Source organism: Ornithorhynchus anatinus, chromosome 1 (genome assembly GCF_004115215.2).
Source record: "Ornithorhynchus anatinus isolate Pmale09 chromosome 1, mOrnAna1.pri.v4, whole genome shotgun sequence".
NCBI classification, from domain to species: Eukaryota; Metazoa; Chordata; class Mammalia; order Monotremata; family Ornithorhynchidae; genus Ornithorhynchus; species Ornithorhynchus anatinus.
In genome coordinates, this window is record NC_041728.1 from 31,442,419 (window position 1) to 31,468,481 (window position 26,063).

The 26,063-nt window shown below is 43.1% G+C and overlaps 1 protein-coding gene across 4 annotated transcripts in view; it reads left to right on the forward strand.

Moving 5' to 3' along the window:
• The window catches only part of MTHFD1 (methylenetetrahydrofolate dehydrogenase, cyclohydrolase and formyltetrahydrofolate synthetase 1), a 90,123-nt gene that overhangs the window by 54,468 nt on the left and 9,592 nt on the right, over window positions 1-26,063 (forward strand). For all 4 annotated transcript variants that reach the window (XM_029062766.2, XM_029062777.2, XM_029062793.2 and 1 more), the window contains exons 9-23: window positions 2,974-3,101; window positions 5,485-5,582; window positions 6,628-6,801; window positions 9,423-9,559; window positions 11,827-11,873; window positions 12,520-12,627; window positions 13,290-13,364; window positions 14,280-14,382; window positions 17,973-18,049; window positions 18,751-18,891; window positions 20,671-20,739; window positions 20,986-21,097; window positions 21,243-21,382; window positions 22,945-22,986; window positions 24,297-24,397. In XM_029062766.2, coding sequence (XP_028918599.1) covers window positions 2,974-3,101; window positions 5,485-5,582; window positions 6,628-6,801; window positions 9,423-9,559; window positions 11,827-11,873; window positions 12,520-12,627; window positions 13,290-13,364; window positions 14,280-14,382; window positions 17,973-18,049; window positions 18,751-18,891; window positions 20,671-20,739; window positions 20,986-21,097; window positions 21,243-21,382; window positions 22,945-22,986; window positions 24,297-24,397 — 1,552 coding nt within the window. The remainder of the gene's footprint in view (window positions 1-2,973; window positions 3,102-5,484; window positions 5,583-6,627; window positions 6,802-9,422; window positions 9,560-11,826; window positions 11,874-12,519; window positions 12,628-13,289; window positions 13,365-14,279; window positions 14,383-17,972; window positions 18,050-18,750; window positions 18,892-20,670; window positions 20,740-20,985; window positions 21,098-21,242; window positions 21,383-22,944; window positions 22,987-24,296; window positions 24,398-26,063) is intronic.

Below are 26,063 nucleotides of genomic sequence, written 5' to 3' on the forward strand. Positions count from 1 at the left end.
CCATGCTTTTTTTAAGCCTTAGCTTATAATTGATTGTTCATTTTCTCACAGTGTAATTATCTAACGGAAGATAGAAATTGCTCTCATCACTTTCACTGCTTGCAGCATGACATCTGAATTGATTCTCTTTAAAACCTTCTACCTCCTGCAAAATAAAATTTCTTCCTTAGCTGTTCACGATAGAACGCCGAGACAGAAGAAGAGCAGGTGTGGTGTTGTGTGTCCTTAGAGGTGAACCCAAAACGTAAAACAAAGTACTCTTCCCTTTTAGTCCCTAACCAGCTCTATAAGGTAGGTGGGGGAAAAGGAAAAAAAATTCCTTTTGACTGCCTATGAATCCGTATTTAATCTGGAAGGCTGAAAATCACTGTTTCCTTTACCAAGCAAGCAACCACTCCCGTATTCCAGAATGGTAGAAAGGAGAGTAAACTGCCTGCCTCCTTGTTTTGTTTTGTTGTCTGTCTCCCCCTTCTAGACTGCGAGCCCGTTGTTGGGTAAGGATTGTCTCTATCTGTTGCCGAATGGTTCTTTCCAAGCATTTAGAACAGTGCTCTGCACACAGCGCTCAATAAATACGATTGAATGAACGAACCAGGAAATGCCACTATGCTCCTTAGAGCTTAATTATGCGTGCATTAATCCTATCTGAGTATCATTCCCCGATGGTCTTGTATATTTGAATTTTAGCAGTTTTCTCAGTACAGTGCTAGTGATTCTGCTGGACACCCGATCACTTAACAGCCACAGCTTTATTTAGTTCTGGCGAATTCGTCAAAAGGAATATTTATTTTGCCAAGTTTAGGAGCAAACTAATGATTACAGAGGAGTGTGTAAGGTATTTTTTTCCCAGTTTGCTGACCTCTAGGTCTTATGCTAGGTGGTTCTAGGAAAACCTTGGGTGGTTGAACAGTTCTGCCTTCTCAGTTACAAGGACGGGGGAAAAACCCTTCAGGTTTCTGAACAGGTATTTCTGTCTCAAGTCCTAATGATGACTACAATATAGGTAAATGTAACTATAAATAGGTATATTTATAAGTATATCTACCTATATAAATAGGTATATGCACCTGTAAATAGGCATAGGTGCCTATATTGAAGTAGGTAAATGACTTTCTTGTATAGCGATTGCTATAAAAATACCATATCATTGTCCAATTGTAGCTTCTGCATTACGTGGAACTATTTCCAAAATTTCACCTGCTCTCATGTGACGGGACTCACGATTCCCTAAAATGAAGTTATTTCCTGCATGATCCTTTAGGAATAGATTGTGTGAAAGTGTGTAACCTGTTGAGAACATGGTCCATCACTTGCTGCTGTCAATCACTGGGTCCTCTTGATACAGCAGAGTTCTGTTTGAAATTCAAATTTGGATTATTAAAGAAAAGATATGAAAGCGGTGACTTGGCCTGTCGAACTCAGCTTTTGGAAGCTGTTCATTACATCACTTTCCTCTTCCCAGGCAAGAAGAGATTGAAATGATTGCAGTGTCAAGAGAAATGGGGAGAAGGCCTCCCAAGTTATACAGCAGAAAGGAGTGTATAATGAATCCAAACCCCCCACCTTGTTGCTTTTGTTTCAGTGTTGGGGGCTGCAGAATGAAGTGGTGTTTTCTAGCTGGCTGTTTTCCGTATTTCTCTATTCACATCATTCCTTCAGAGTTCTGTGTCTTACCAACTCATCCCTCCTCCTCCCCTCTATCCAAGGTCAAGCTTGGGCAGACAAGTGTTTTTCCTTCAGCCCAGGAAAGGGAATTTAGGGGTGCAAAAGGAAATGGTAATTGAAAGACCAAAAGTGTCCAGATTGCAGGGCTCAGATGATGATAAAATCACGAGATGTGTAGGTCTCCCTGTTCCTTGAGAAATGCCATCAAGTCAAATGTAGGATGTTCTTTGTGTGTGTATGTGGGGAGGGAGAAAGGGGGGTGGAGGAGATAAAATTTTTGCATTTGTTTTTGTCCAGTCCTTCCTGCTATAATATGTAGTTGTTCTTGGCACTCTTTTGAAGGGAGTGAAATTATATTCTCTGCCTTTTGAATATATTTATGGTGCTGCTTTTTGGAATTAGATGCTGAGTTATTCCTCGGCTCACACAGTGAGCTTCCACATTGCTGCCAGTTGCTGTAGAAACGGGATTCGGGCAGCTGTGTATGGTTGAGGCTTTGTGCGCCCATTATATGCCTTTGTGGGGGTTTTGTAAAGTAGCATTTAAAAAAATACAAGTAGCATTTAATTGGCATCAATAACTTAGAGCTGTTTTCATTCTTTGAACTTGAAGCTTCTTTGGGAACCGGAGTCACACGCAGTGATTCTCGTTAAACACCAAAAATCTCAACATTTTATTCATTTTTGTAAGCCTTTGAAAGCTTTTAGTGGATTTATTTAAAAGGTCATGTAGGAAATACCCTTGTCGGTATTTTGGGGGGGAGCAAAATGGGAAATCTAACTTTGCTAGCCTATACTTCTTGCTTGAAATTATTGAACACCCTGAGATACATTATTAGACAAATCTCAGCATTTTCCCTGAAAGGGCTTTCCCTCTCCATTTGGTCAAACTGTGTATCTGGGGGGTTTTCTCCCTTTCGATTATAAGCTCTTCAGGGCCAGGAAGCTTAGCTTCTTTTCTAATTAACTTTGGCATCTAGTACCATGTCCTGCAGAATGGCCGTCACCATGTTAATGATGTCCATAATGCATTGTAATGATGATGGAGGTTTATTTATGGAAAAAGAAATTGAGGCAGAGAAATGTAACCAGGAAGCTTGGTACACTGATTAGCTGAACAAAGATTGTCCTGCCAAAATTCAGTGGGGCCAAGGACACACCACCACAGATATCATGGCATTTCATTTTTAAGACAAAATTGAGGAAAAAACACACAGTTGGGGATTCAACCCAGTCTCCTGTGTGTTTTGTCATTGGTGATCGTGTAGATCTGCTTGGGACTCTAAGGATTTTTCGTTATTTTCTGCAGACAATTCAAAGCCCAATGGGAAAAGAGTTGTTGGAGATGTGGCTTACGACGAAGCAAAAGAGCGGGCTTCGTACATCACTCCGGTTCCAGGAGGAGTTGGACCTATGACCGTTGCAATGTTAATGCAGGTGCTTGGGTTGTCCAAAAAAAAAAATTGCTTTATTCTGGTATATGTAAAAAGATAAGAATAGATAAAAAATAAAATACAAAATTGTGGTATTTGTTAAGCGCTTACTATGTGCAAAGCACTGTTCTAAGCGCTGGGGGATACAAGGTGATCAGGTTGTCCCATGTGGGGCTCACAGTTTTAATCCCCATTTGACAGATGAGTTAACTGAGGCACAGAGAAGTTAAGTGACTTGCCCAAGGTCACCCAGCTGACTAGCGGCAGAGCTGGGATTAGAACCCGTGACCTCTGACTCCCAAGCCCGTGCTCTTTCCACTGAGCCACGCTGCTTCTCTGTGATGAGAAACAGCGTGGCATAGTAGATAGAGCATGGGTCTGGGAGTCAGAAGGTCATGGATTCTAATCCCAGATCCACCACTTTTCTGCTTTGGGACTTCGGGCAAGTCACTTCACTTCTCTGTGCCTCAGTTACTTCATCTGTCAAATTCATTCATTCATTCATTCAATAGTATTTATTGAGCGCTTACTATGTGCAGAGCACTGTACTAAGCGCTTGGGATGAACAAGTCGGCAACAGATAGAGACAGTCCCTGCCGTTTGACGGGCTTACAGTCTAATCAGGGGAGACGGACAGACAAGAACGATGGCAATAAATAGAGTCGAGGGGAAGAACATCTCGTAAAAACAATGGCGACTAAATAGAATCGAGGCGATGTACAATTCATTAACAAAATAAATAGGGTAATGGAAATATATACAGTTGAGCGGACGAGTACAGTGCTGTGGGGATGGGAAGGGAGAGGTGGAGGAGCAGAGGGAAAAGGGGAAAAAGAGGGTTTAGCTGCGGAGAGGTAAAAGGGGGGGTGGCAGAGGGAGTAGAGGGAGAAGAGGCACTCAGTCTGGGAAGGCCTCTTGGAGGAGGTGAGTTTTAAGTAGGGTTTTGAAGAGGGGAAGAGAATCAGTTTGGCGGAGGTGAGGAGGGAGGGCGTTCCAGGACCGCGGGAGGACGTGGCCCAGGGGTCGATTGGAGATGAGGGGTCAAATGGAGATTGAGACTATGAGCCCCATGTGGGACAGGGTCAGTGTCCAACCCAATTTGCTTGACTCCATCCCAGGGTTTAGTACAGTGCTCAGCACATAGTGCTTAACAAATGCTATTATTATTATAATAATAAGAGCATTATTATTATTATAAAAGCAGCTTTTCAGTGATAGTAAATAATTGTGGTATTTAAGTGCTTACTATGTGCCAAACACTGTCTAAGCCTTAGGGTGGATACAAGGAAATCAGATTGGATACAGTCTCTATCTCACATGGGGTTCACAGTCTAAAGGGGAAGGTGAACAGAGCTGTAATCATTTAAGGATGAGGAAACTGAGACACAGAGAGGTTCAGTGACTTCCCCAAGGTCACAGAGTTAAAGTTAGAATCCACATCCTCTAACACTAGGCCATGTTGATAGGAACATTTTTGAGGAATAGGACTTTAATTGCATTTTATCCCAGAAACCAGGGCCAGTCAGAGAATTCTTTCCTGAAAATGATGACTCGCACTAAAATGAATCCCAGACTAGATTGTAAACTCATCGAGAGGAGGACTCATGTATGCTAATTCTAGTGTGCTGAGCACCCGGTGGGTGCTATCGAATGAGATTGCTTGATTACTCTGTTTTGCTTGGTCGTGAAGCAGGTGTTCAAGAAAACTATTGTCCCACATTACGGCCTGCCAAATTGTCGCCTTGGCTTCCACCCATTTCCAGGTTTCTTCTTATGACTTCAGTCTACAGTCTTTGGCTTTTCTCTTCCCCTGTTTTAATTCAGGGGATTGAAGACTATCCAGCTTCGAGGTTTCTTCCAGTGACTTCAGTCTATAGTATTCAGCTTTTCTCTTTCCCTCTTTTAATTCATTCGGGGCTCCCAAGATGACACTGGACTCATTGGGTCACTTGAGAAGACGTGTAAATCTCCAAGCTCTGTTTTCACTCCCAACAACTTGAGTCCCTCATCCTTGTTGGTGGTCCCCTTAGAAAGAGACGAGGCCAACATATTTCCAGCATTGCTTCAGAAGTGGGGTTCACAAAGAGGCAGACATTCCCCGTTCAGGCCGAGGGCCACTGCCTCAGCTAAATATCCAAGCAGGCCAACCCTTGAAAGATAGCGCTTCTGAATGCCTGCTTTCTGCGATTTAAGAATCCCTCAAGCCGGCCTGGTTGGGTGGCCCTGACCTGCCGACCTGATTTTCTGTATGTGTTTGGGAGGTGAGGTCGAGAAGATGTATCTGAAAGAGAAAGTAGTCTATCGAAGATGCTCTGTGAGCCAGGAAAGGAGCTGGATTAATCAACTTCGTAATGCTACATGAATGTCTCTCGTGTGTATTTATTTAGAGCACAGTAGAGAGTGCAAGACGTTTCCTGGAAAAATTCAAGCCTGGAAAGTGGAACATCCAGTATAATCAGCTCCGGATTCTAAATCCTGTCCCGAGGTACGGTAATTAAGGCCTCCTGGGGCATCATGTGTGGCTATTCACTGTGAGGTCTGATTGGTGCATAATCGGGATTTGTAAGGAAGTTCTCTTGGTGTTTTTTCATTTAGTCATTAAAAACGTTCAACATACAAGTAGGTATCTTCAGAATTCTCCTAAAATATCTACGAGGAGGAGCCTTCCCTGACAAAGTCCTCATTCCCTCTCCCGACCCTCCCCTCTATGCCGACTAGGCAGTTGGCTGTGCGTACCCTTTAAAAGCTTTGATATTCATCCATCCCCAGCCCCGTAACATTTATCTACGTATCCTTATACTCTATTTTTTCCCTTCTCTGTAACTTATTTTAGTGTCCGTCCAGCTTCCTCTGAAGACTCTCAGCTTCTTGTGGGCTGGGATTGCCTCTATCAACTCTTAGCTCTGCACTTAATACCAGACAGATTGATTGATTTGTAATCTAATGACACAATGCCGGATGCCAAAGGTCTATCCTGAGCGAAATCAAAAATTGATATCCTGTACTGAAATTAATTGAAAAGCAATAGCTCAGCAGAAGTAGTTGGCTTTGGCCTCTGTGCTGAAGAGCACTCAAATACAGTACTCTGTCAATCAATGCCACTGATTGGCTGTGTTTACTTCTTTACTTCTCAGTAAATTTAGTTAACATTCATTGCAAAGTTTGAGTGCTTTGCTCCCAACACCTGTGTTCAAGAAAACAGCAGTCGATTAGTTTTTTTTTCATTGCATTTTCTGGAAATGAAGTCTATCTTAAAATTTTAAGTACTTGCAGGCTGTCAAACAAGGATAAAGAACGCCCACTCTAAAGCAATCGATGTAAAACTGTCTTTGGTAGCTGTGAGCAGTAAACTCCCTGGAGATTTCGTCCTACCGCTCTGATTTCAGATGGAGTATGAAACTTGTAGGTTCTCGGCCAGTGACTGTTGAAAGCTGCCTCCTTAGCAAGCAGTTAGTTGGGGGAAAATTAGAAGTGTGAGGTTGACTTGAATGAAGGCCCCGCTAATTGAGTTATCTAATATTTCTTTTAAGCGACATTGAAATATCGCGATCTTGTATCCCGAAGACTATTGGTCACCTGGCTCGAGAGATTGGTTTGCTTTCCGAAGAGGTGGAACTGTACGGCCAGACCAAAGCCAAGATTCTGCTCTCTACCATAGAACGTCTGAAGGATCAACCTGATGGAAAATACGTCGTCGTTACCGGGTTGGTTTTGCTTCCTACCAATTGACTTTCTGGGCCGTTGTCAAGTGATTGATCTCGGGGTCATTGGGTGGTTTTCTTACTGTTTGACAAATGTGCGGTATAAAATAGAAGGAACAGCAGTCGTAATACCTTATTTAGTCACAGTTTTCTAGGCTTTGGATACATCACACATGGCTTTGTCTCTCTCGCCGCCGACACTTTTCCCACGTCATCCTCTTAGCCTGGAACTCCTCCAAATACGCTGAACCCTCCCCTCCTTCTCTGCACCTTCAAAGCATTACTAAGGTCACATCTCCTCCAAGAGGCCGGCCCAGATTAAGCCCTCTTTATCCCAGCTCACTCTCCCTTCTGTCTCATCTGTGCACTTCAGGCTGTGACCTTTGGACCCTTGATATTTGCCTCACCCCCAACCCCACAGCACTTGTGTATATAATGTAAATTATATATTATAAATTATTCATATTAATCTCCATCTCCCCCTCGAGACTTTAAACTCACTATGGCAGGGAATTCAGCTGCTAATTCTGTTGTACTCTCCCAAGGGCTTAGTTAGTACAGACCCTCTGCTCATAGAAAGTGCTCAATAAATACAATTGATCAATTGATTACTTCTGACTCCAAGAAAAGGTTGTGCTTGGCTCTCGTTCCATGAAGAAACAGTGTGGCCTAGTGGATTGAGTATGGGGCTGGGAGTCAGAAGGACTTGGGTTCTAATCCCGACTCCACCAAATGTCTGCTTTGTGACCCTGGGCAAGTCACTTCTCTTCTCCATGTCTGTTACCTCATATGTAAAATGGGGATTAAGACTGAGGGTCTCATGTGGGACATGGACTGTGTCCAACCTGATTAACTTGGTATCTACCCCAGCGCTTTGTACAGAACCTGGCACCAGTAAGTGTTTAACAAATACCATAAACAAAAAAAAGAGAGCAAGAACGAATTAAGGTCTTTTTCTGATGTCACCTTTTAGTCACTACAAGGGAGACACAAACTCTCTAATCATAAAGGTTTTTTCAAAGGAGGAGGAACAGTCTCTGGGTGAAGGGTTACTGCTGAATTTTTCAGGGCCAAAGTTGAAACCTGTTTAAGGGCGTATTTTTGGATTTGAGAGGTTTGGGAGATTTGTTCAGTAATGCTAATTTTTTTCACACACAAAAATTTACCCCTTTTAGTAGAGAACTATTCTAGAAATTTTAGGGGTTTATGGAGAGCATGCAAAGGAACATTAGCATAATCCTTGGACTCATCTCTCCTTCAGTATGCATATTCAATCAGTCACTGTCTTGTCACGCCTGTTGTTTTTTTTAATGGTACTCGTTAAGTGCTTACTATATGCCACTGTACTAAACACTGGGGTAAGATACAAGCTAATCAGGTTGGACCCAGTCCCTATCCCATATAGGGCTCACAGTCTTAATCCCCATTTTACATATGAGGTAACTGAGGCCCAGAGGAATGAAGTGACTTGCTCAAGGTCACACAGCAGACAAGTGGCAGAACTGGGATTAGGATCCAGATTCTTCTGACTTGCAGGCCCGTGTTTCATCCACTGGGCCACACTGCTTCTATGATCGTCTCCTCTGCAACCTCTCCAGAATTCACCCCTTCTTCTCATTCGAAATTTGCCATCGATCCCTTGCTCGGGCCCTCCCTTCTTCCTGCTTGGGATTCCCTTCCTCCATTTAGCCAACAGACTAGAACTGTCTCCATAATTAAAGCCCTACTAAAATCGTATCTCTTCCAGGAAGCCTTCCCTGACTAAACTCTCATTCCCCAACCCTATTTTCCCTCCCTATTGCCTCACCTCTGCACCTAGTCCCACCCCCAAAGCATTTAGGTAATAATAATAATAATGATGGTACTTGTTAAGCACTTATTATGTGCCAAGAACTGTTCTAAGCACCAGGGTAAATACAAGATAATCAGGTTGTCCCACGTGGGACTCCCAGTCTTAATCCCCATTTTACAGATGAGGCAACTGAAGCCCAGAGAAGTGAAGTGACTTGCCCAAAGTCACACAGCTGACAAGTGGCGGACCTGGGATTAGAGCCCATGACCTCTGACTCCCAAGCCCAGGCTCTTTCCACTAGGCCACGCTGCTTCACATTTAAATGCTCACCCTTACTCCCACCCCCAACCCTACAGCACATCTGTCCTTTACTTGGTTGCTTCCCTGACTTGTAATTTATTTTAATACCTGTCTCCCCTACTAGCCTGTAAACTCCTTGAGAGCAGGGATCATGCCTACCAACTGTACTATACTCTCCTAAGTACTTAGTACAGTGCTCTGCACACTGAAAGCATTCAAAAAATACTGTTGATTGATTGAGTATATTAATCAGACCCCTGTGTTGCAGTTTCAGAAAATTCTTTGTGGGATTTTGTTTTCTAATGGTTAAGGTGTACTGCAGAATGAGCTTGGGGCTGATTTGTTGATTTGATTGGTAATCTTAATCAAACCCCTCTGCGGGTTTGGGAAATTCTTTGTGTTATGGGATTTTGTTTTCTGTTGGTTATTCTTTAGTCCAGAATCTATCTGGGGCTTTGGTAGAGCGGTGTCAGAGTAGATAAGATCCAATCCAAGGATCACTGTTTTATGCATATTTATTTTTCTGCCGAAGAATCACTCCTACACCCCTGGGAGAAGGGAAAAGCACGACCACGATCGGATTAGTCCAAGCTCTGGGAGCTCACCTTCAGCAGAACGTCTTTGCTTGTGTACGACAGCCATCTCAAGGGCCAACCTTTGGGATCAAAGGTATGAACGCGATCATTAGTCTCATCGGTCGCTAGAGGATCCGACTCCATGGAGGTGAAGATGGGATGGCTCCACCCCCACGGCTTTTTTGGGTAGGCTTAGCTTCCTTTGGAGCTAAGCGGAAGTCAGAGATGGGCCATTCATTCATTAATTCGAGTGCATTTATTGAGCGCTTACTGTGGGCAGAGCACTGTACTAAGCACTTGGGAGAGTTCAAAAGAACAATAGACATATTCCCTCCCCTTTTTAACCCCAAGCTGGCAAGCCATCTGCCCCATGGAAATGAGCCATCTACCCACAAAATCCCAACCCCTCAATCTGGGGGATACTCTGGGTTCATGGAACTGCTCTAACAGGTGTTTTGGGGCCCCGAACCCACCGTTTCCACACCTGAGCCATCTGCCGCTTGACCGCTCCAGGCCGGGAAGTGGCACAAAGCCTTCCCTGGCCATGTGGTCGACGGCCATTACAGCAGCTACTCCTCCGTCAGCTGTGGGTAAGATCCCCCTGGGAGGAGGAAGAAGAGGAAAAAGAGACGGAGGTGACGATGAGGCAGGGACTATGAGCTATTTCATTCAATACTATTCATTGAGTCCTTGGTAGAGTTAGTAAGAGGGAGAGACACAGTCCCTGTTTTAATAATAATAATGGTACTTGTTAAGTGTTTACAATGTGCCAGGCACTGTTCTAAGCACTGGGGTAGATATAAATTAATCAGGTTGGACACAGTCCTTGTCCCACTTGGGGCTCACACTCTTCTCCCCCATTTCACAGATGGGATAACTGAAGAACAAGAGAAGTTAAGCAACTTGCCCAAGGTCACACAGCAGATGTGTGGCGGAGCTAGAATTAGAGCTCAGGTCCTTCTGACTCCTAGGCCTGTGCTCTATCATTCATTCATTCAGTCGTATTTATTGAGCGCTTACTGTGTGCAGAGAACTATCTAGTAAGCCATACTGCTTCTCAGAGGCCTCCCTCATCCTCAGCACCCCTCTCTGGAATTTTCATTTTAACTGGGGGACTAAAATTGGGGTTGGGTTTTGAGAAAGCGGGTAAAAGAAAGAGGGGAGGAGGAGAAAACCTAACCCAAGTAGACCCATGAAAATACAACATGTTTTTACTCTGCTGTTAGGAAATTCTGAGAGCCCACATTTCTCTGCACAGAACCCATGCAAATGTCAGAGGATAAGGTTGTATGTGGGAACGTGGTACTGGTGAAGACATTTCTGCTACCATACTAATTTCCTTTATTGTGGGGTTGGTCTGGAATGAAGCCCCCATGAGAAGCGAGACGCTCAATAAGTACTACTGAAAAATTTCACCCTCCCAACTGTGCAGGCTTCTCTGCTGGCACGGTGGTTGCTTCTCTGGTCCTGCCCAGGCTCTGGGGCTGAGCAAGAGAAGGGGCTGCCATCATGACACCTACTCTGGCCCCGCTCTCAACATTCCCGTTCACCCCTCCTCTCAAAATGAAAAGCTGACATCTCCGTTGAACACAACGGTGAGGGCATTTAATCTAGGAGAAAATATTGGAAGTCAGCCCATACAAGGATTGAAAGCTTTTTACCCATTTAGAGTGGTTGGCACTTGGGGGAAATGATCACACTCAATATGTTGTTGGATTCTCTAAAATATCAATTGGAGGGGCACAGATAAAGGAGGGCAAACTCCTTTTCAAAGAGGAGAGGCCCTAGAGCCTTTTTATGAGAGTGTTCATTAGCCAATTTAGAAAGCAGTCTGTTTAACTGTGAAATAACACTGTTGATGTTACAATAACTGAAGCATGGGCATCTATTTATATTTTATAGTTAGATATTTTCCCCCTTCAAGCACAATTTTTGTCCATTTATGATCAAGATGAGAGTCTTCTCATAGTTCAGGATATGAATATTAAAGCCATGTTGTCCTCCATAATTGGTAAACTTGTACCGTCAACCATATTCACCGAGGACCTCCTACGGTCCGGGATCTGTCCTAAGCGCTGAAATAACTTCCCAACTTAACTCCTCAACGGTGGCAGGGAGGCCCTTGACTCCCTCAGGTCAGAGGAGCAGAAGGAGGAGGTTGACCAAAGAACCAAGGTGGCGTGCAGAAGCTCTGGGAAATGGGATCGTTAGTGGTAAGACATAGGTTGTGAGTCTCAAGCTACATTCTGGCAGGGTAAAAAGACTGCATGTGGAGCACAAATGAGTTTTATTGACCTGATTTTGGAGAGGTGTCAGGGAAGAAGCCCAATTCTTTTTTTTTTTCCTCTTGCCTTTACATAGGTGGAGCTGCAGGCGGGGGATATTCTCAAGTTATTCCAATGGAAGAAGTAAGTTTTAATCAAGAATCGCATGTAGTTTTCCCAGGATAAATAATTTTCCTCTGTCAATTTACTGAGTTGAGTAGTTTTTTTCTTAGCAAAGAAAGCTCTTGACTTGAATACTGACTCGCATACTTGGTTGAGACTATCCGCCTGTATCTTCTGGAGGTTCAATATCAAGAAAATATCTGGTTAATCATTGATCACCTGTTTTACCTTAATATTTGAGGTGGGCTTTAAACTATGAGAGTTTATATTCCCCGGAAAATAACAATCCATGGAGAGTTAATTTGACATGACCATTGGGAAAATTCGGAAGCACAAAAGTGTTCACACTCCCACAGGCAGTAGTTACATGTAACTCAACGGCAGAATCCCTCTTTCCCATTTCTGGTTTGGAAGTTGAATTGTTTGAATGTAACTCTTCCTGTTTTTAATATTAATAGGGTGAATGGGACTTTTTGATTATATTATCTGGACACTTCACTAAGGAATCAGGGGCCGGGCACTCGTAGGTTGGTTCTGTTGCTAGCATTTGCTGTATGCCCTGCTTTTCAAATCTTTGCCCTGCTAATAGAAGGCTGTCATAAATCCAGATTCTTCACTCAGGACTGCTTCTGCTTTGGAAAAGTGGTGTGTTACTCTTTTTTTGTAGTTCAATCTTCATCTCACTGGTGATGTTCACGCCATTACGGCTGCTAATAACCTAGTTGCCGCTGCTATTGATGCCCGCATGTTCCATGAGATGACCCAGACGGATAAGGTACAGTGCAACATAAAAACCGGGGTTCAGAACATCTGGATTTTTCCCGAGATGGCCAAGCTACCTTTATTCATTCATTCAATCATATTTATTGAGCGCTTACTGTGTGCAGATCACTGCAGTATTGGGAGAGTACAATACAATAATAAACAGATGCATTCCTTGCCCACAACAAGCGTCCAGTCTGGAGCGGGCGGCGACAGACATGAATACAAATAAATAAAATAATAGATATGTACATAAGGGCTGTGGGGCTGGAAGCGGGGTAGAACAAAGCGAGTCAGGGTGATACAGAAGGGAGTGGGAGATGAGGAAAGCTGGGGCTTAGTCTGGGAAGGCCTCTTGGAGGAGATGGGACTTCAGTAAGGCTTTGAAAGGAGAGTGATTGGCGGATTCGAGGAGGGAGGGCATTCCAGGCCAGAGGCAGGATGTGGGCGAGGGATCGGTGGCGAGATAGAGGCCCAGTGAGAAGGTTAGCAGTAGAGGAGCAAAGTGTGCGGGTTGGGTTATAGAAGGAGAGAGGCGAGGTAAGGGAGTAGGGGGCAAAGGCTGCTTTAGATAAATAGATGAACAGTTAGTAAATAATAAATAAATAGTTGCAATAATGGTGATCCAGTGATCCTTATTTTCCTTCAAATATGTAATTTTTTTTCCCCTTCAAGGCACTTTTTAATCGCTTGGTTCCTTCAGTTGGTGGCGTTAGGAAGTTTTCTGAGATTCAGATCCGAAGATTACAGGTGAGTCAGTTATCTCATTTTGGTGTTTGGAGAAATTTAGGAGAGAGGGCAGAACCATTTTGTTGGTCTGCAGTCCACGTACAGTTAAAGTAGAAGGTGCCAGTGACCTCAAACGTTTCATTCAATGTTTGGACACAGTGGGTTCTCAACAAATACCTTTTGTTAAGTGGTATGGAGCAGTAGCTTGAGTGATGCTGGTCTCTGGGTAAAGTGAGATGTGGCACCTCCTATTAAGAACCCTTTTCCATTTGTTACTCCTTACTCCAGTAGTGGTGAGAAGCAGCGTGGCGCAGTGGAAAGAGCACGGGCTTTGGAGTCAGGGCTCATGAGTTCGAATCCCAGCTCTGCCACTTGTCAGCTGTGTGACTGTGGGCAAGTCACTTAACTTCTCTGTGCCTCAGTTCCCTCATCTGTAAAATGGGGATTAAGACTGTGAGCCCCACGTGGGACAATCTGATTCCCCTGTGTCTACCCCAACGCTTAGAACAGTGATCGGCACATAATAATGTTGGTATTTGTTAAGCGCTTACTATGTGCCGAGCACTGTTCTAAGCACTGGGGTAGACACAGGGGAATCAGGATGTCCCACGTGGGGCTCACAGTCTTAATCCCCATTTTACAGATGAGGTAACTGAGGCACAGAGAAGTTAAGTGACTTGCCCACAGTCACACAGCTGACAAGTGGCAGAGCTGGGATTCGAACTCATGACCTCTGACTCCAAAGCCCGTGCTCTTTCCACTGAGCCACGCTGCTTCTCCACATAGTAAGCGCTTAACAAATACCAACATTATTATTAGTATGCCATTCAAGAATAAACCTCCAGTGACTTTTTAGTGACGTGAAAGTAAAGTTCCTAAGGCCAATAGCTTTGATAAATCTCCCCTTCTCTAAAAGCCTGTTGCTCCCAATTTCAGAGACTTGGCATTGAGAAAAACAGCCCTGAAACGTTGACCGAGGAAGAGATAAACAGATTCGTGAGATTGGATATCGATCCAGAAACCATAACTTGGCAAAGAGGTATCACCAACCATTGAGATGGTTTCTATTGAAGTAAAAAGGGATTTACAAAGATGATTGTGTGGATTTTTTTTATGTGGTTTGAAGGGATGCACTCTGTGGAAATGACTCTCCCTATTTTGTTCAAAGATCCAAGACTCCGAACTTTAGTTCGAACCAACAGAGTTTCCATTATAGAGCTCTCAGAGTCGTTGGAAAAATTGTAATCCAATCATTATGTTGGCAATCTTAAACCAACACTTTGTTTGTTAATTGAAGGTTGCTCAGTGACTGGTACCAGTTAGTGACATTTAATTAAGACCATTATTGTAATGCCAGAACCAACATCGAGGGCTCTTTTTATTTTCCAAGAATAACGTTGAACAGATGGCATAATTAAACTTCATCTAACAGTCTACATTCTAGAAAATCATTTGGAAAAAATTTATTTTGCTCTTTCATTCCTGTCCTTAAGTATAGTTTAAACCTGCTAACCTAAAGAAGGGGTGGAGTGGGGAAGGGAACTAGAAAACAATGTTGGAAATTTACAGCAACCTGTAGGACTTTTGCACACAGAGGCTATCTGCTCTATTTTTGAGATATTTACTCATCCACATATCCATTTGTCCATTCATTTTCCTCCTATATGTCATCATTTTGTGTCTGAGTACCCCAGTGGATTTGAAGTTCTTTGAGGGCAGGGATTGTGTCTCCTAACTTTATCATATTCTTCCAACCCCTTAATAGAGTGCCCTGTGCACAAAATAGTCACTCAATAGATTGATTGGAAGTTACCCATTCTCCCATTGTCCAGGAAGACAGAGTCATTCATTCATTCAGTTGTATTTATTGCGCGCTTACTGTATGCAAAGCACTGTACTGAGCTCATGGAGGAGTATAATACAAGAACAGACACATTCCTTGCCCACCATGAGCTCACAGTCACATTCTGAGAGCGATTACCCCGACATAGTTGTTATTCATTGGAGGAGAGGAAGGAATATATAAGGATAAATGGGAGAAATTGGCAGTGCCAATAATGTTGGAGAAAGACGAATTGGATTTGGAATAATCCAGGCAGCAGTAGTGTCCATAATATCACATGCCGTACATATAACAACAAAAACTGGCTTTCCTCCAAATCCCGTACCAACAATCCATCAGTGGAATTTATTGAGCACCTACTCAATAGTGCAGAGCACTGCAGAGCAGTGTACTAACCACTTGGGGAAGTACAATGTAACCAAGTCGGTAGAAAACGTTTCATGCCCTCAACAAGGTCCTGATTATTCAGTTCTTTGTTTTACCCCTCACCCCCACCCCCAAATCTTAACCCTCCTCATTTTAGGCTCCCAGAAATATGCCCTAACCCTCTGTTAGCTTTGTTGTGATTTTAAGTCATCCTTTGTGAGCTTCATGCACCTGGCCCTAAGACTCCGAGTCCAACCCTAATCAGAGAAGCAGCCTGGCTTAGTGGAAAGAGCCTGGTTTCTAAACTCGGCTTTGCCACTTGTCTGCTATGTGACCTTGGACAGGCCACTTAACTTCTCTGTGCCTCAGTTACCTCATCTGGAAATTGGGGATTAGGACTTTGAGTCCTACGTGGGGCAGCCTGATTACTCTGTTATCTACCCCAGCACTTAGAACAGTGCTTGGCACATAGCATTTAACAAATACCATCATTTTTTTCTTTTATTTAAAGCAATCAATCAGTGGGATCTATTGGGCGTTCCTTGACCAGAGGGCGCTTCCAGTCTAGAACCTCTAACCCGAACCGCTTGTGCATCTACCAGGCTCCCAGAGACAAGCACTAATCCAGGGCTAAATTTTGTTTCCTGGTTCAGGATTCCCATTTCCAGGCCTCATCTGATATGCCTGGTTACCCCATTTCCTTGGTGGATGTTCCCTGGCCGTGACGAATCCCCATTACCCACTGTTTGGTTGATGGAATTTCTTTATATCTAAATCAGACATGTAGCTATAATGGTTCAAGTCTTCCAAAAAGGAAGCTTGGCAGTCTGAAGACCCCTTTTCTGGATGGTTTCTTTCTCTTCCCCATCCTTATCCTAACTTGATGAGGAGATAAAAGAATTTTCTGGGAAGGAACCCCTCTAAAAACTCCTCCATGCCTAAGAAAAAATGACCTGGAGTTCTTGTGGTGGAGTGCAAAGGCAAATTAATTATTTGAAAGGATCAGCCCACTTGTATAGGCTGGTTTTTGTTGATTTTTATTTTAAACGCCATTTAACTGCTTGTCCATTCTGTTAGCTTGATCTCTAAAATTTGCAGCTGTTTCCTGTACCTTGTGTTTATGAGGGACACCCTCTGTTCTTCGTTCTAGCCTCTTCACATTTCATCCTCATCAAGGGAGTTTTACAATTTATATCTGTCAAAGATTTGAATCTACAAAGACCATGGGCCCCTTGTGGGATGGGGACTGTGGCTGACCTAATTAATTTGTAGCTATGCCAGTGCTTAGAACAGTACTTGATGCATAGTAAGCACTTAACAAACACCATAATTATTAATCATTCTTATTATTAGTTTGTGCCTGATTTTCTTGCAACTGAGCCCGTTTACCCCAAGTAATTTATTTTCCTCAATTCTCATCTGTCTGTATTTTTAAATTTCAATCTACTGCTTTATTAGAGAAGCAGCACTCATTTAATCGTATTTATTGAGTGCTTACTGTGTGCAGAGCACTATATTAAGCGCTTGGAAAGTACAATAGAGCAGTAGAGACAATCCCTGCCCACAATGGGCTTACAGTCTGGGGCAGCGGGGGGAGACAGACATCAAAACAAGTAAGCAGGCATCAATATAAATAAATAGAATTATTCATACATAAGTGCTGTTAGGTGGGGAGCAGGGGAAGAGCAAAGGGAGCGAGTCTAGATAACGCAAAAGGGAGGTGGAGCTGAGGAAAGAGGGCTTAGTCAGCGTGGTCCAGTGTGGGAAGAACACAGGGCTGGGACTCCTGAACCTGACTTTTAAATCCTGGCTCCACTATCTGCCTGCCCTATGACCATGGGCAAGTTACTTGGTTTTCTCATCTTTTAAATGGGGATTAAATTCCCGTTCCCTCTGCCTCTCCGGCCAGGAGCTCCATGTGGGACAAGAATTGGATCTGATCTGATTGCATCGTCTCCACACCGGTGCTTAGTTACTTCTAGTACAGCCTCAGAAACTCTTCAACCAGTGCAGACACAATTTAATCTCTGCCTTTTGAAAAATGTGATCTAATTTTAGTTTAGTTTGAAGTGTATGTTTGATTTTGGGGGGTGCAAATGAAATGTGAATATGGATGTGAATAGTAAATGAATCACTTACTTAACTCTACAACATAAAGCACTTAGTTTGTACAGGATGCATTTTCTCCAGTACATTCCTTTGCAATGCAGCTTCTGTCTGAAATGTTTTCAGGTCGTAAAGTTAGTTGTGGGTTAGATGTTGGTTCCGGCAGAAATGTAAATATACCGTATCCTAAAATAGTCATCAGACATTTCTTACTACTTTAAATAGACACTGCAACACTAGTAACCCAAAGCCTCTTTTTTTTAAATACATGTTAATATTTAAATATTCCTATTTCTGTGCACGTTGTCCTGAAGTATTAGATACAAATGACAGATTCCTGAGGAAGATCACAATTGGACAATCTCCAACTGAGAAAGGCTACACAAGAATGGTAATTCTTCCCTTTTTTCCCCCTCTCCTAACAAGTAGGGGTCCCGAGTTAAAATCGTATTTATTCCCATTCTCCTTTCATCAGAACCGCCAACACATGACTTCTTCCCTACAGTAGGTACTGCTGCATGGTGTTTCTGTCATCTTGTTCTTAAAAGTGAAAGGGAGTATGTAGGAGGTACTGAATTTTGACAGCTTTCACAATGAATCCCCAGTTATCACCTGAAAAATCTTCTCAGAGGGCTTGCCTAAAATGTATAGTCCTGGGAAAATATCCCTGCCCTACCAGTTGTTCATAGCCAAATTTTTCCTTAAATGTAAATTTTCCAGTATTCGTGAACTTCGGAGCTCATGGACAAGTAACCACTTAGTAGAGTAGCTCTTCGTGTGATTCTGTAGTCAGCTCCTTAATCCATAACAGCTCACAGATCATGTCTTAGTAACCCCAAACTACATATTATTTTCATTGATAGGTTGTTTTATTGCTTGCAGTTTGAAACTTGTCTTCCAAAATTTGTGTGGTCTTAGTTCATTTTGCAGACTCCATAATACCACTCCTTTTTGAAGTATAAAAAAAATTTCTAAAAATCTGTAAGGTAGTCCAAAAAGTGATTCATGCCAGACTCAGACTCTTTAATCCGCCCTTCATAGAGAGTTTTCTGTATTCTCTAGTTTTTGAAAGCTTCTCGTCTCTTCCCGTAGACCCAGTTTGACATTTCTGTGGCTAGTGAAATCATGGCAGTCTTGGCTCTCACGAATAATCTGGAAGACATGAGAGCAAGACTGGGCAAGATGGTGGTGGCTTCTAGCAAAAAAGGAGATCCGATCAGTACAGAAGATTTGGTAAGGAGAATTTTTAACTTTTGCAGCTCTGCAGGGTCCTGGGGGTCCAGAGAATTTGGAGTCTACCCCTTCTGCTGACTTGCTGTAGTTCATTCAGCCTGTTTGAGCTTCAGTTTCTTCACCTGTGATCCCATCTCTTGTTCTTCCTTCATCTCATTTCCACCTCTCCACCCCAAACTAACCTATAAGGAAAAAAAAGAAAAAAGAAAATTGACTCTGCGGGAGGGTGGATGATGGCCCCCGGCTGACATACCCCCACTATGAAATGCATTGCAGAGTATTTTGGCCCATAGATATGCGTGCAGTTAGTTTCCATCCCAAAGTCAGCCCACCGTGACAGCTGAGCATTACAGAGACTGTAAATCCCTCACGCCCCTTTTTCTCCTCATCCCATCCTCCTCTATTCCTGGTGTCTGTTCTACCTCTAGCCGCTCCCTGCATCCCCAACTTTCCTCCTTGGCCCACCATCTCTTTTCCATTTTTTGACCGTACCATGTTGGCATCTGGGGCTGCAGGAGGGTCAGGCGGGGGCTGCAGCTTGGGTGGAATCCACCATTTTGCCCTGGTCTCTCCCCATCCCTCTTTCTTCTGATTTGGCCTGGGCAGGGAAGATTGCCTATAAACAAGGAGGAAAAGGGGAAGGAAGCAGCATCTGTGCTCACTGAGGGGGCTAAAATCAAGATGTGGGAAGGTGGGCAAGGGATCGCCAGGACGAACATATTTTGGGGTGGTAAACGTGGGGTATGCCGTCTTTATCATAGCATAAATATAGCTAAGGGAAGTTGCAACATTTTGAAAAAGGTGATGTTGCCATGGCAGACTGAAAAGAAAACAACTAATTTTGATCTTCATTAGGTTAATCTCTTTTCCTTTGCAAATCAAACTGTGTTTAAAATGTTAGAAGCTTAGGGAAAATAAGGAAATTGTGATGAAACCGAACGTTTTGGTCCATTTCAGGAATATCTGAGACTAATTCAGTAGCAGCAGAGGAAGTATTTCAAATGAATGAGTGAAAGAATGCCTGTCGAATGGGAAAAAAAAATCAAGCCTGAGATTTACACTTGTTGATAAATTCACCAAGGGTTAAAACTGATGGCAAGAGTTATTGGACTTAGATTTGTCGGTCGCTTGTTCTACTTACGCTATAATCTCTTAGGAGACTTTGTGTGGTCAACAGTGACCCCAAAGCCTTCCTAATGTCTGGCTAATGAATGTTTGGAGGGGTTTGCCTTTCAACTGGTCAGTCGTAATCAGCGATGCCAAAAACAGACTGAATCATCAAAGATTCAGTCCAGTGCAAATGGGTAGGAGTAGTATGGCCTAGTGGATCCATCGTGGGCCTCGGACAAGCCACTGAACTTCTCTGTGCTTCAGTTACCTCATCTGTAAAACGGAGATTAAGACTGAGAGCCCCATGAGGGCCATGGACTGTGTCCAACCTGATTAGCGTGTATCTAACCCAGTGCTTCGAACAGTGCCTGACACATAATAAGCCCTTAAAAAATACCATAAAGAAATAAACTTGTCCAGTACGCTGCAGTTTTCTGAAATCATGTTTCCTCTTGAATCCCAACTGAAAATTGCTTCTGTTGTCATTCTACAACAGTTCCTTGGTGTCGGTGGCCTGTTTCTTACATATATGTGTGTGCAATTTACATAACTGAAAGAACTGAAGAGGGTTATTATGTGAATGACTTAAAATGACAAATTTTAAAAATGTGCAATTGAGCCCAAGAGGTAGGGCCCTTGAACTTTTATTGACTATTCATTTATTCCTAGGGGGTGAGTGGAGCTTTGACAGTACTCATGAAGGATGCTATAAAGCCCAATCTTATGCAGACACTAGAGGTGAGCATGATGACTTTTGGCACCTTCTGTAAAGTTGTTAAAGCTCCAGATGAGTCTTACAGACCCTGGCCCGCTCAGATATTTTTGTACTACAAGGTCAAAAAATTTGCATGTCACTAAAAGGTGATATATTGCTGGTGGAGGGGGGAGGGGTGCGGGGAGAGCAAGAATGATATGAATGAGAATTTTTCTAAGTTCTGAAGCTTCAGTTTGCAGTAGTTTATGATTACGCTTTATTTTCTACAGGGAACTCCAGTGTTTGTTCATGCTGGACCATTTGCCAATATTGCACATGGCAACTCCTCGATTCTAGCAGATAAAATTGCGCTGAAGCTTGTGGGCCCTGAAGGTTTCGTAGGTAATATTTTTGCTTAATTTTCTGAGTTCTGAAGCAACCTGGATTGACTTTTTTAAAAAAAAAACAAACCAACAACAAATAACACTGGAAATGATCTTGGCATGCCTCTTCTACAATGATCATTTATCTCTTTTCCCATTTGCAGTGACAGAAGCAGGATTTGGAGCAGACATTGGAATGGAAAAGTTTTTTAACATTAAGTGCCGATATTCTGGTCTCCGTCCTCATGTGGTGGTGCTCGTTGCAACCGTCAGAGCTCTTAAGATGCATGGGGGAGGCCCCACAGTAAGTACCGAAGAACTAAGGGTAATCAAGCCCGTAACCTTGGCGTTATCCTCGGCTCAACTCTCATTCAACCCACACAGTCATTCTGTCGTGAAATCTTGTCGGCTCTACCATCACAACATCGCAAAAATATGCCCGTTCCTCTCCATCCCGACTGCTTCTGTTCCAGGCCTTATCCTGTCCCACCTTATCTACTACTTCAGCCTCCTGGCTGACCTCTTTGAGAACCTCCTGATTCTCCCCACTCCAGTCCATCCTTCCCTCTGCTCCCTGGATTGTTTTTCTAAAAAAAAAAAACATTCTGTCCATGTCTCCCCACTCCCCAAGAACCTCCAGCGGTTGCCCATCCACCTCCACATCAAACAGAAACTCCTCACCATTGGCTTTAAAGCACTCAGTCAGCTTGCCCCTTCCTTCTACCTGATCTCCCTGATTTCCTACACTTGGATCCCTCAATGCCAACCTGTTGCCTGTACCTCGATCTCATTTGTCTCACTACTGACCCCTTGCCTGTGCCCTCCCTCAGGCCTGGACCCTCCTGCCCCTTCATAATACGACAGAGCCCAACTCTGCCCACCTTCAGAGCCTCACTAAAAGCACATCTCCAAAAGGGCTTCCCCCACTAAACCCTCATCTCCCCTACTCCCTCTCCCTTATGCATCACATGTGCAAAATCTTTACCTTTTAAGCCCTTGATACTCAACACCACCCCCCAGCCACTTATGTACATACCTGTAATTTATTTATTTTAATGTCTGTCGCCCCCTCTAGACTGTAAACTCATGGGTTGGGACCATGTCTACCAACTGTGTTATATTGAGAAATGGCATGGTTTAGTGGATAGAGCACGGGTTTGGGAGACAAAAGGACCTGGGTTCTAATCCCAGTTCCGCCACTTGTCTGCTGAGTGACCTTGGGCAAGTCACTCAACCTCTCTGTGCCTCAGTTACCATACCCTGAAAGTGGGGATTAAGACGGGCAGCCCCGTGTGAGACATGGACTGGATCCAACCTGATTAGCTTGTGTCTACCGCAGCGCTTAGTACCGTGCCTGGCACATAGTAATCACTTAATAAATACCATTATTCTAGTCTCTCAAGTGTTTAGTACAGTGTGTGCACACAGTAGGCACTCAAGAGATACCATTGAAATGAACAAGTAAAGCCTGAAATGACATTAGAGATTGGTGCGCATTTCTGTGTGGCATGTGTTTTTTGGTGAGGTATTTTTGGGGGGTTGTCTTTTTTTTAAAAAAAAAAAAGAAAGAAAATTACTTTCCCGTGAAAGATCGAAAGAACTGTTAACGAAACAAATGAAATGACTTAACAGAGGACAAAAACCAAAGAATTGAGTCAGACTAATGGCCTCTCCAGTCTTCTCTTGTCATATTGTCATTTAACTTTCGTATTAATATCCTCACCAGTGTCCTGTCTCGTCTTTCCGTGCTCCATTCACAGTCCTTGCTGCTGTACAGGTCAAATTGAAGTGATGCACAATGAAAGCTAAAATGAGATTGCAGTTATTGCCATTGATATTTCATGGGTTTCTTTTTTTCTATTGTAGGTTACTGCTGGAGTGCCTCTACCAAATGAATACACAGAGGAGGTAAATTTGGTTTGAATGCATAATTCCTTCACTTGTGAGAGAACTCCATAGTTTGTGTTTGTAACCATTTTCAGGAATGTATTTTTCCAGAACAGAGTTAAAGTACTTTCTTTGAAAGGGCAAAGCAAATGGTTACTCTTTTCTTGGTAGTAGCCCCCTTTCTAGAAATAGACTGTTTCTGTCAGAGCGGTTGCCCTGTTGGGTCAGTCCTCTGAGTTCAAATCACCTTTCGTGGTCTTGCGTAGATCCGATGAGGAGGAGGTAAGTTCCAAATTTGGGCATTCCTTTTTCTTCACAAGTTTGCCCCTCAGTAATAAGTAGAGTTTGAATAGTCCAACTGGATTCTTTATTTGAGAAATTCTGTGCATCATGTAAGTTCCCCGTTTTGGGTGCCTCCTTGATTACTCAGGCTCATTTGCTGGGGGCATCCAAATGAGGATTCGTCTAGTCAGTTTCCATCAGTGTTAAAGTATCATTAATGCACTAAATGATCTTCAGAATATTGTGATGCAGAAGCTATCAAACTATTCAGTTTCCATCACTGTAAAGTATCAGTAGGACACTAAATGTTCCCCTGAATACTGAGATGCAGAGGCTATCAAACTACATGACTTTAGGGCTCTTGGAGAGATGGAAATGGAAGTGGCTACTTTCAGTGGAACTACCCACAGCTCTCTCATGTCCTGACACAGACCTGTGAACCACATAGCAGAAAGATATTACTGCTCATTTTGCTTCTGCCCCACTGTCTCTTGGCTTGAAATGCCTTCTGTTAGAAGAACACTAATATTCACCCTCTTTCCGTTAGCTTGTGCAAGACTCTTCATCAGCGAACCTTTACCAGGAGCTTAGTGTAATCAGGGGTCACAGTGTTGGATATGTTGCCAGAGTTTTATCATAGAGAGTCTTGACTGTGACCAGGAAGTTTGGGTTGACAAGTTCATTTTTTAAAATTCCTTTAATCAGAGAAACTCTGGACTAAAGCTGGTAAAACCAGCTGGTGAGAAACTGAGTGATGATGGATCACAAATAGAAAAATTTACCCAAGAAGAAAACGGTGTTAATTCTGCCTCAAGTACTTTTTAACCTTAGTGGAAGCAAAAGATCAGAAATGGAGTAGTGATACAATGTTGTTGTTTTTCCAGTGTGGGGTAGCAACCATCCGACCTGGCTTTCTTTCTCTGAGACAGATATCTCCCACTTTTTCCAGACAAGATTGAATGTTCCCCTCCCCACCGTCATAAGAAGGCTTCTGCTGCTGTTTTACTTCTGTCGTTAACAAAAATAATTTTCACCTCCTGTTTTTACAGAACTTGGACCTACTGGAGAAGGGCTTTAAAAACTTGGGCAAACAAATTCAGAATGCCTGGCAGTTTGGAGTTCCAGTAGTCGTTGCTGTCAATGCTTTCAAGTAAGTGGAAGATAAAGTTAGATGCTTAAGGCACTTTACTACCCACAAGAAGCGTGTTCTCTATTGGGAACATGGGCATAAAATATTTACAAACATAGAATCAGAATAAATCTTTGAATGTAAAAATGAATGTTTATACGTGCACAAGTGCTGAGGGAGGGTTCGATAAATATGTCATTGTTGGGTTGATGTAGCATAGTATTTATTGAACATGTACTGAATTTGATGCTGTATTAAGTATTTGGAAAGTACAAGAGAGGCATAAGACACATTTCTGGCCTATATGGTGCTTTCACTCTAATGAAGGAGATGGAAAATTCACAGGCAGTGAAATCAGAAAAAATAAAATGGACAATGAATAGATTATTAAATATTATTTATTATTAGATTACTATAATCATATTTAATTGAATATTAAACTTGAGAAGCAGCCTGGTCTAGAGGAAAGAGCTTGGGCCTGGGAGTTTGAAGGACCTGGGTTCTAATTCCAGCTCTGCCACTTGTCTGCTGGGCAAGTCACTTCACTTCTCTGGGCCTCAGTTACCTCATCTGTAAAATGGGGATTAAGACTGATCCCCATGTGGACCTGGGCTGTCTCCAACCTGATTCGCTTGTATTCATTCAATTTATTTGGGGGCTTGCTGTATGCAAACCACGGTACTAAACTCTTGGGAGAGTACAGTATAACATGCGCATTCCCTGCCTACAGCAAGCTCACAGTCTAGAAGGGGAGAAAGACATTAATATAAATAAATAACAGATATATACTGTTGTATACATATGTGCTGAGGGGATGGGCGGGAGGATGAATGAAGGAGCAAGTAAGAGCAGTGCAGAAGGGAGTGGGGGGAAAAGGAGAGGAGGATTCAGTCAGGGAAGGCTTCCTGGAAGAGATGTCTTCAATTAGGCTTTGAAGTGGGGGAGAGCAGTTTTCTGTCTGATAGGAGGGAGGGTGATCCAGGCCAGAGGTATCTGCCTCAGTGCTTAGTACAGTGCCTGGCACATAATAAGCACTTAAGTACCATAACAGAATTAATAGAATATACATATATGAGGATGAGCAAAAGTAAATACATACTTGGAAGAAATGACTGAAGGGTTGAGAATATTTGGAATACTGAGAATCAGTTGGGGGTGATGTATGAGGAGAGGTGGGATTTGGTGGGAGAGTCAAGGTCTGGCAACTTTCATGGAGGAAGGAATTCCAGGCTCCGGGGATAACGTGAGCAAAGGGTCAAAGGCAGGCAAAATGAAAGCAAGAGTCAGATCTAGGAGGAGGGAAGAGTGCCGGCATGGGGACAGTAACCTGAGGAGATATAAGGAGGTGATTTGATACGATCCAGGGTTATGACAATTAATCAAGGAAGACTTGTTGGAGGAGGTGAGATTTTAGAAGGACTTGAAAATGGCAGAGGGGGCTATGGTTTGGTGGATTTGGTGAAAGTTCCAGGCCTGGCGAGTAGCAGGTGAGGAGCCTGCTCCTAGGGAAGCAGCATGGCTTACAGGAAAAATCACAGACCTAGTAGTCATCAGACTTGAGTTCTAATCCCAGATCTGCCACTTGCTTGCTGTGTGACCTTGGGCAAGTCACCTGACTTCTCTGTGCCTCAGCTACCTCAGCTGTAAAATGGAGATTCAATACCTGTTCTCCCTCCTACTTTTTTTT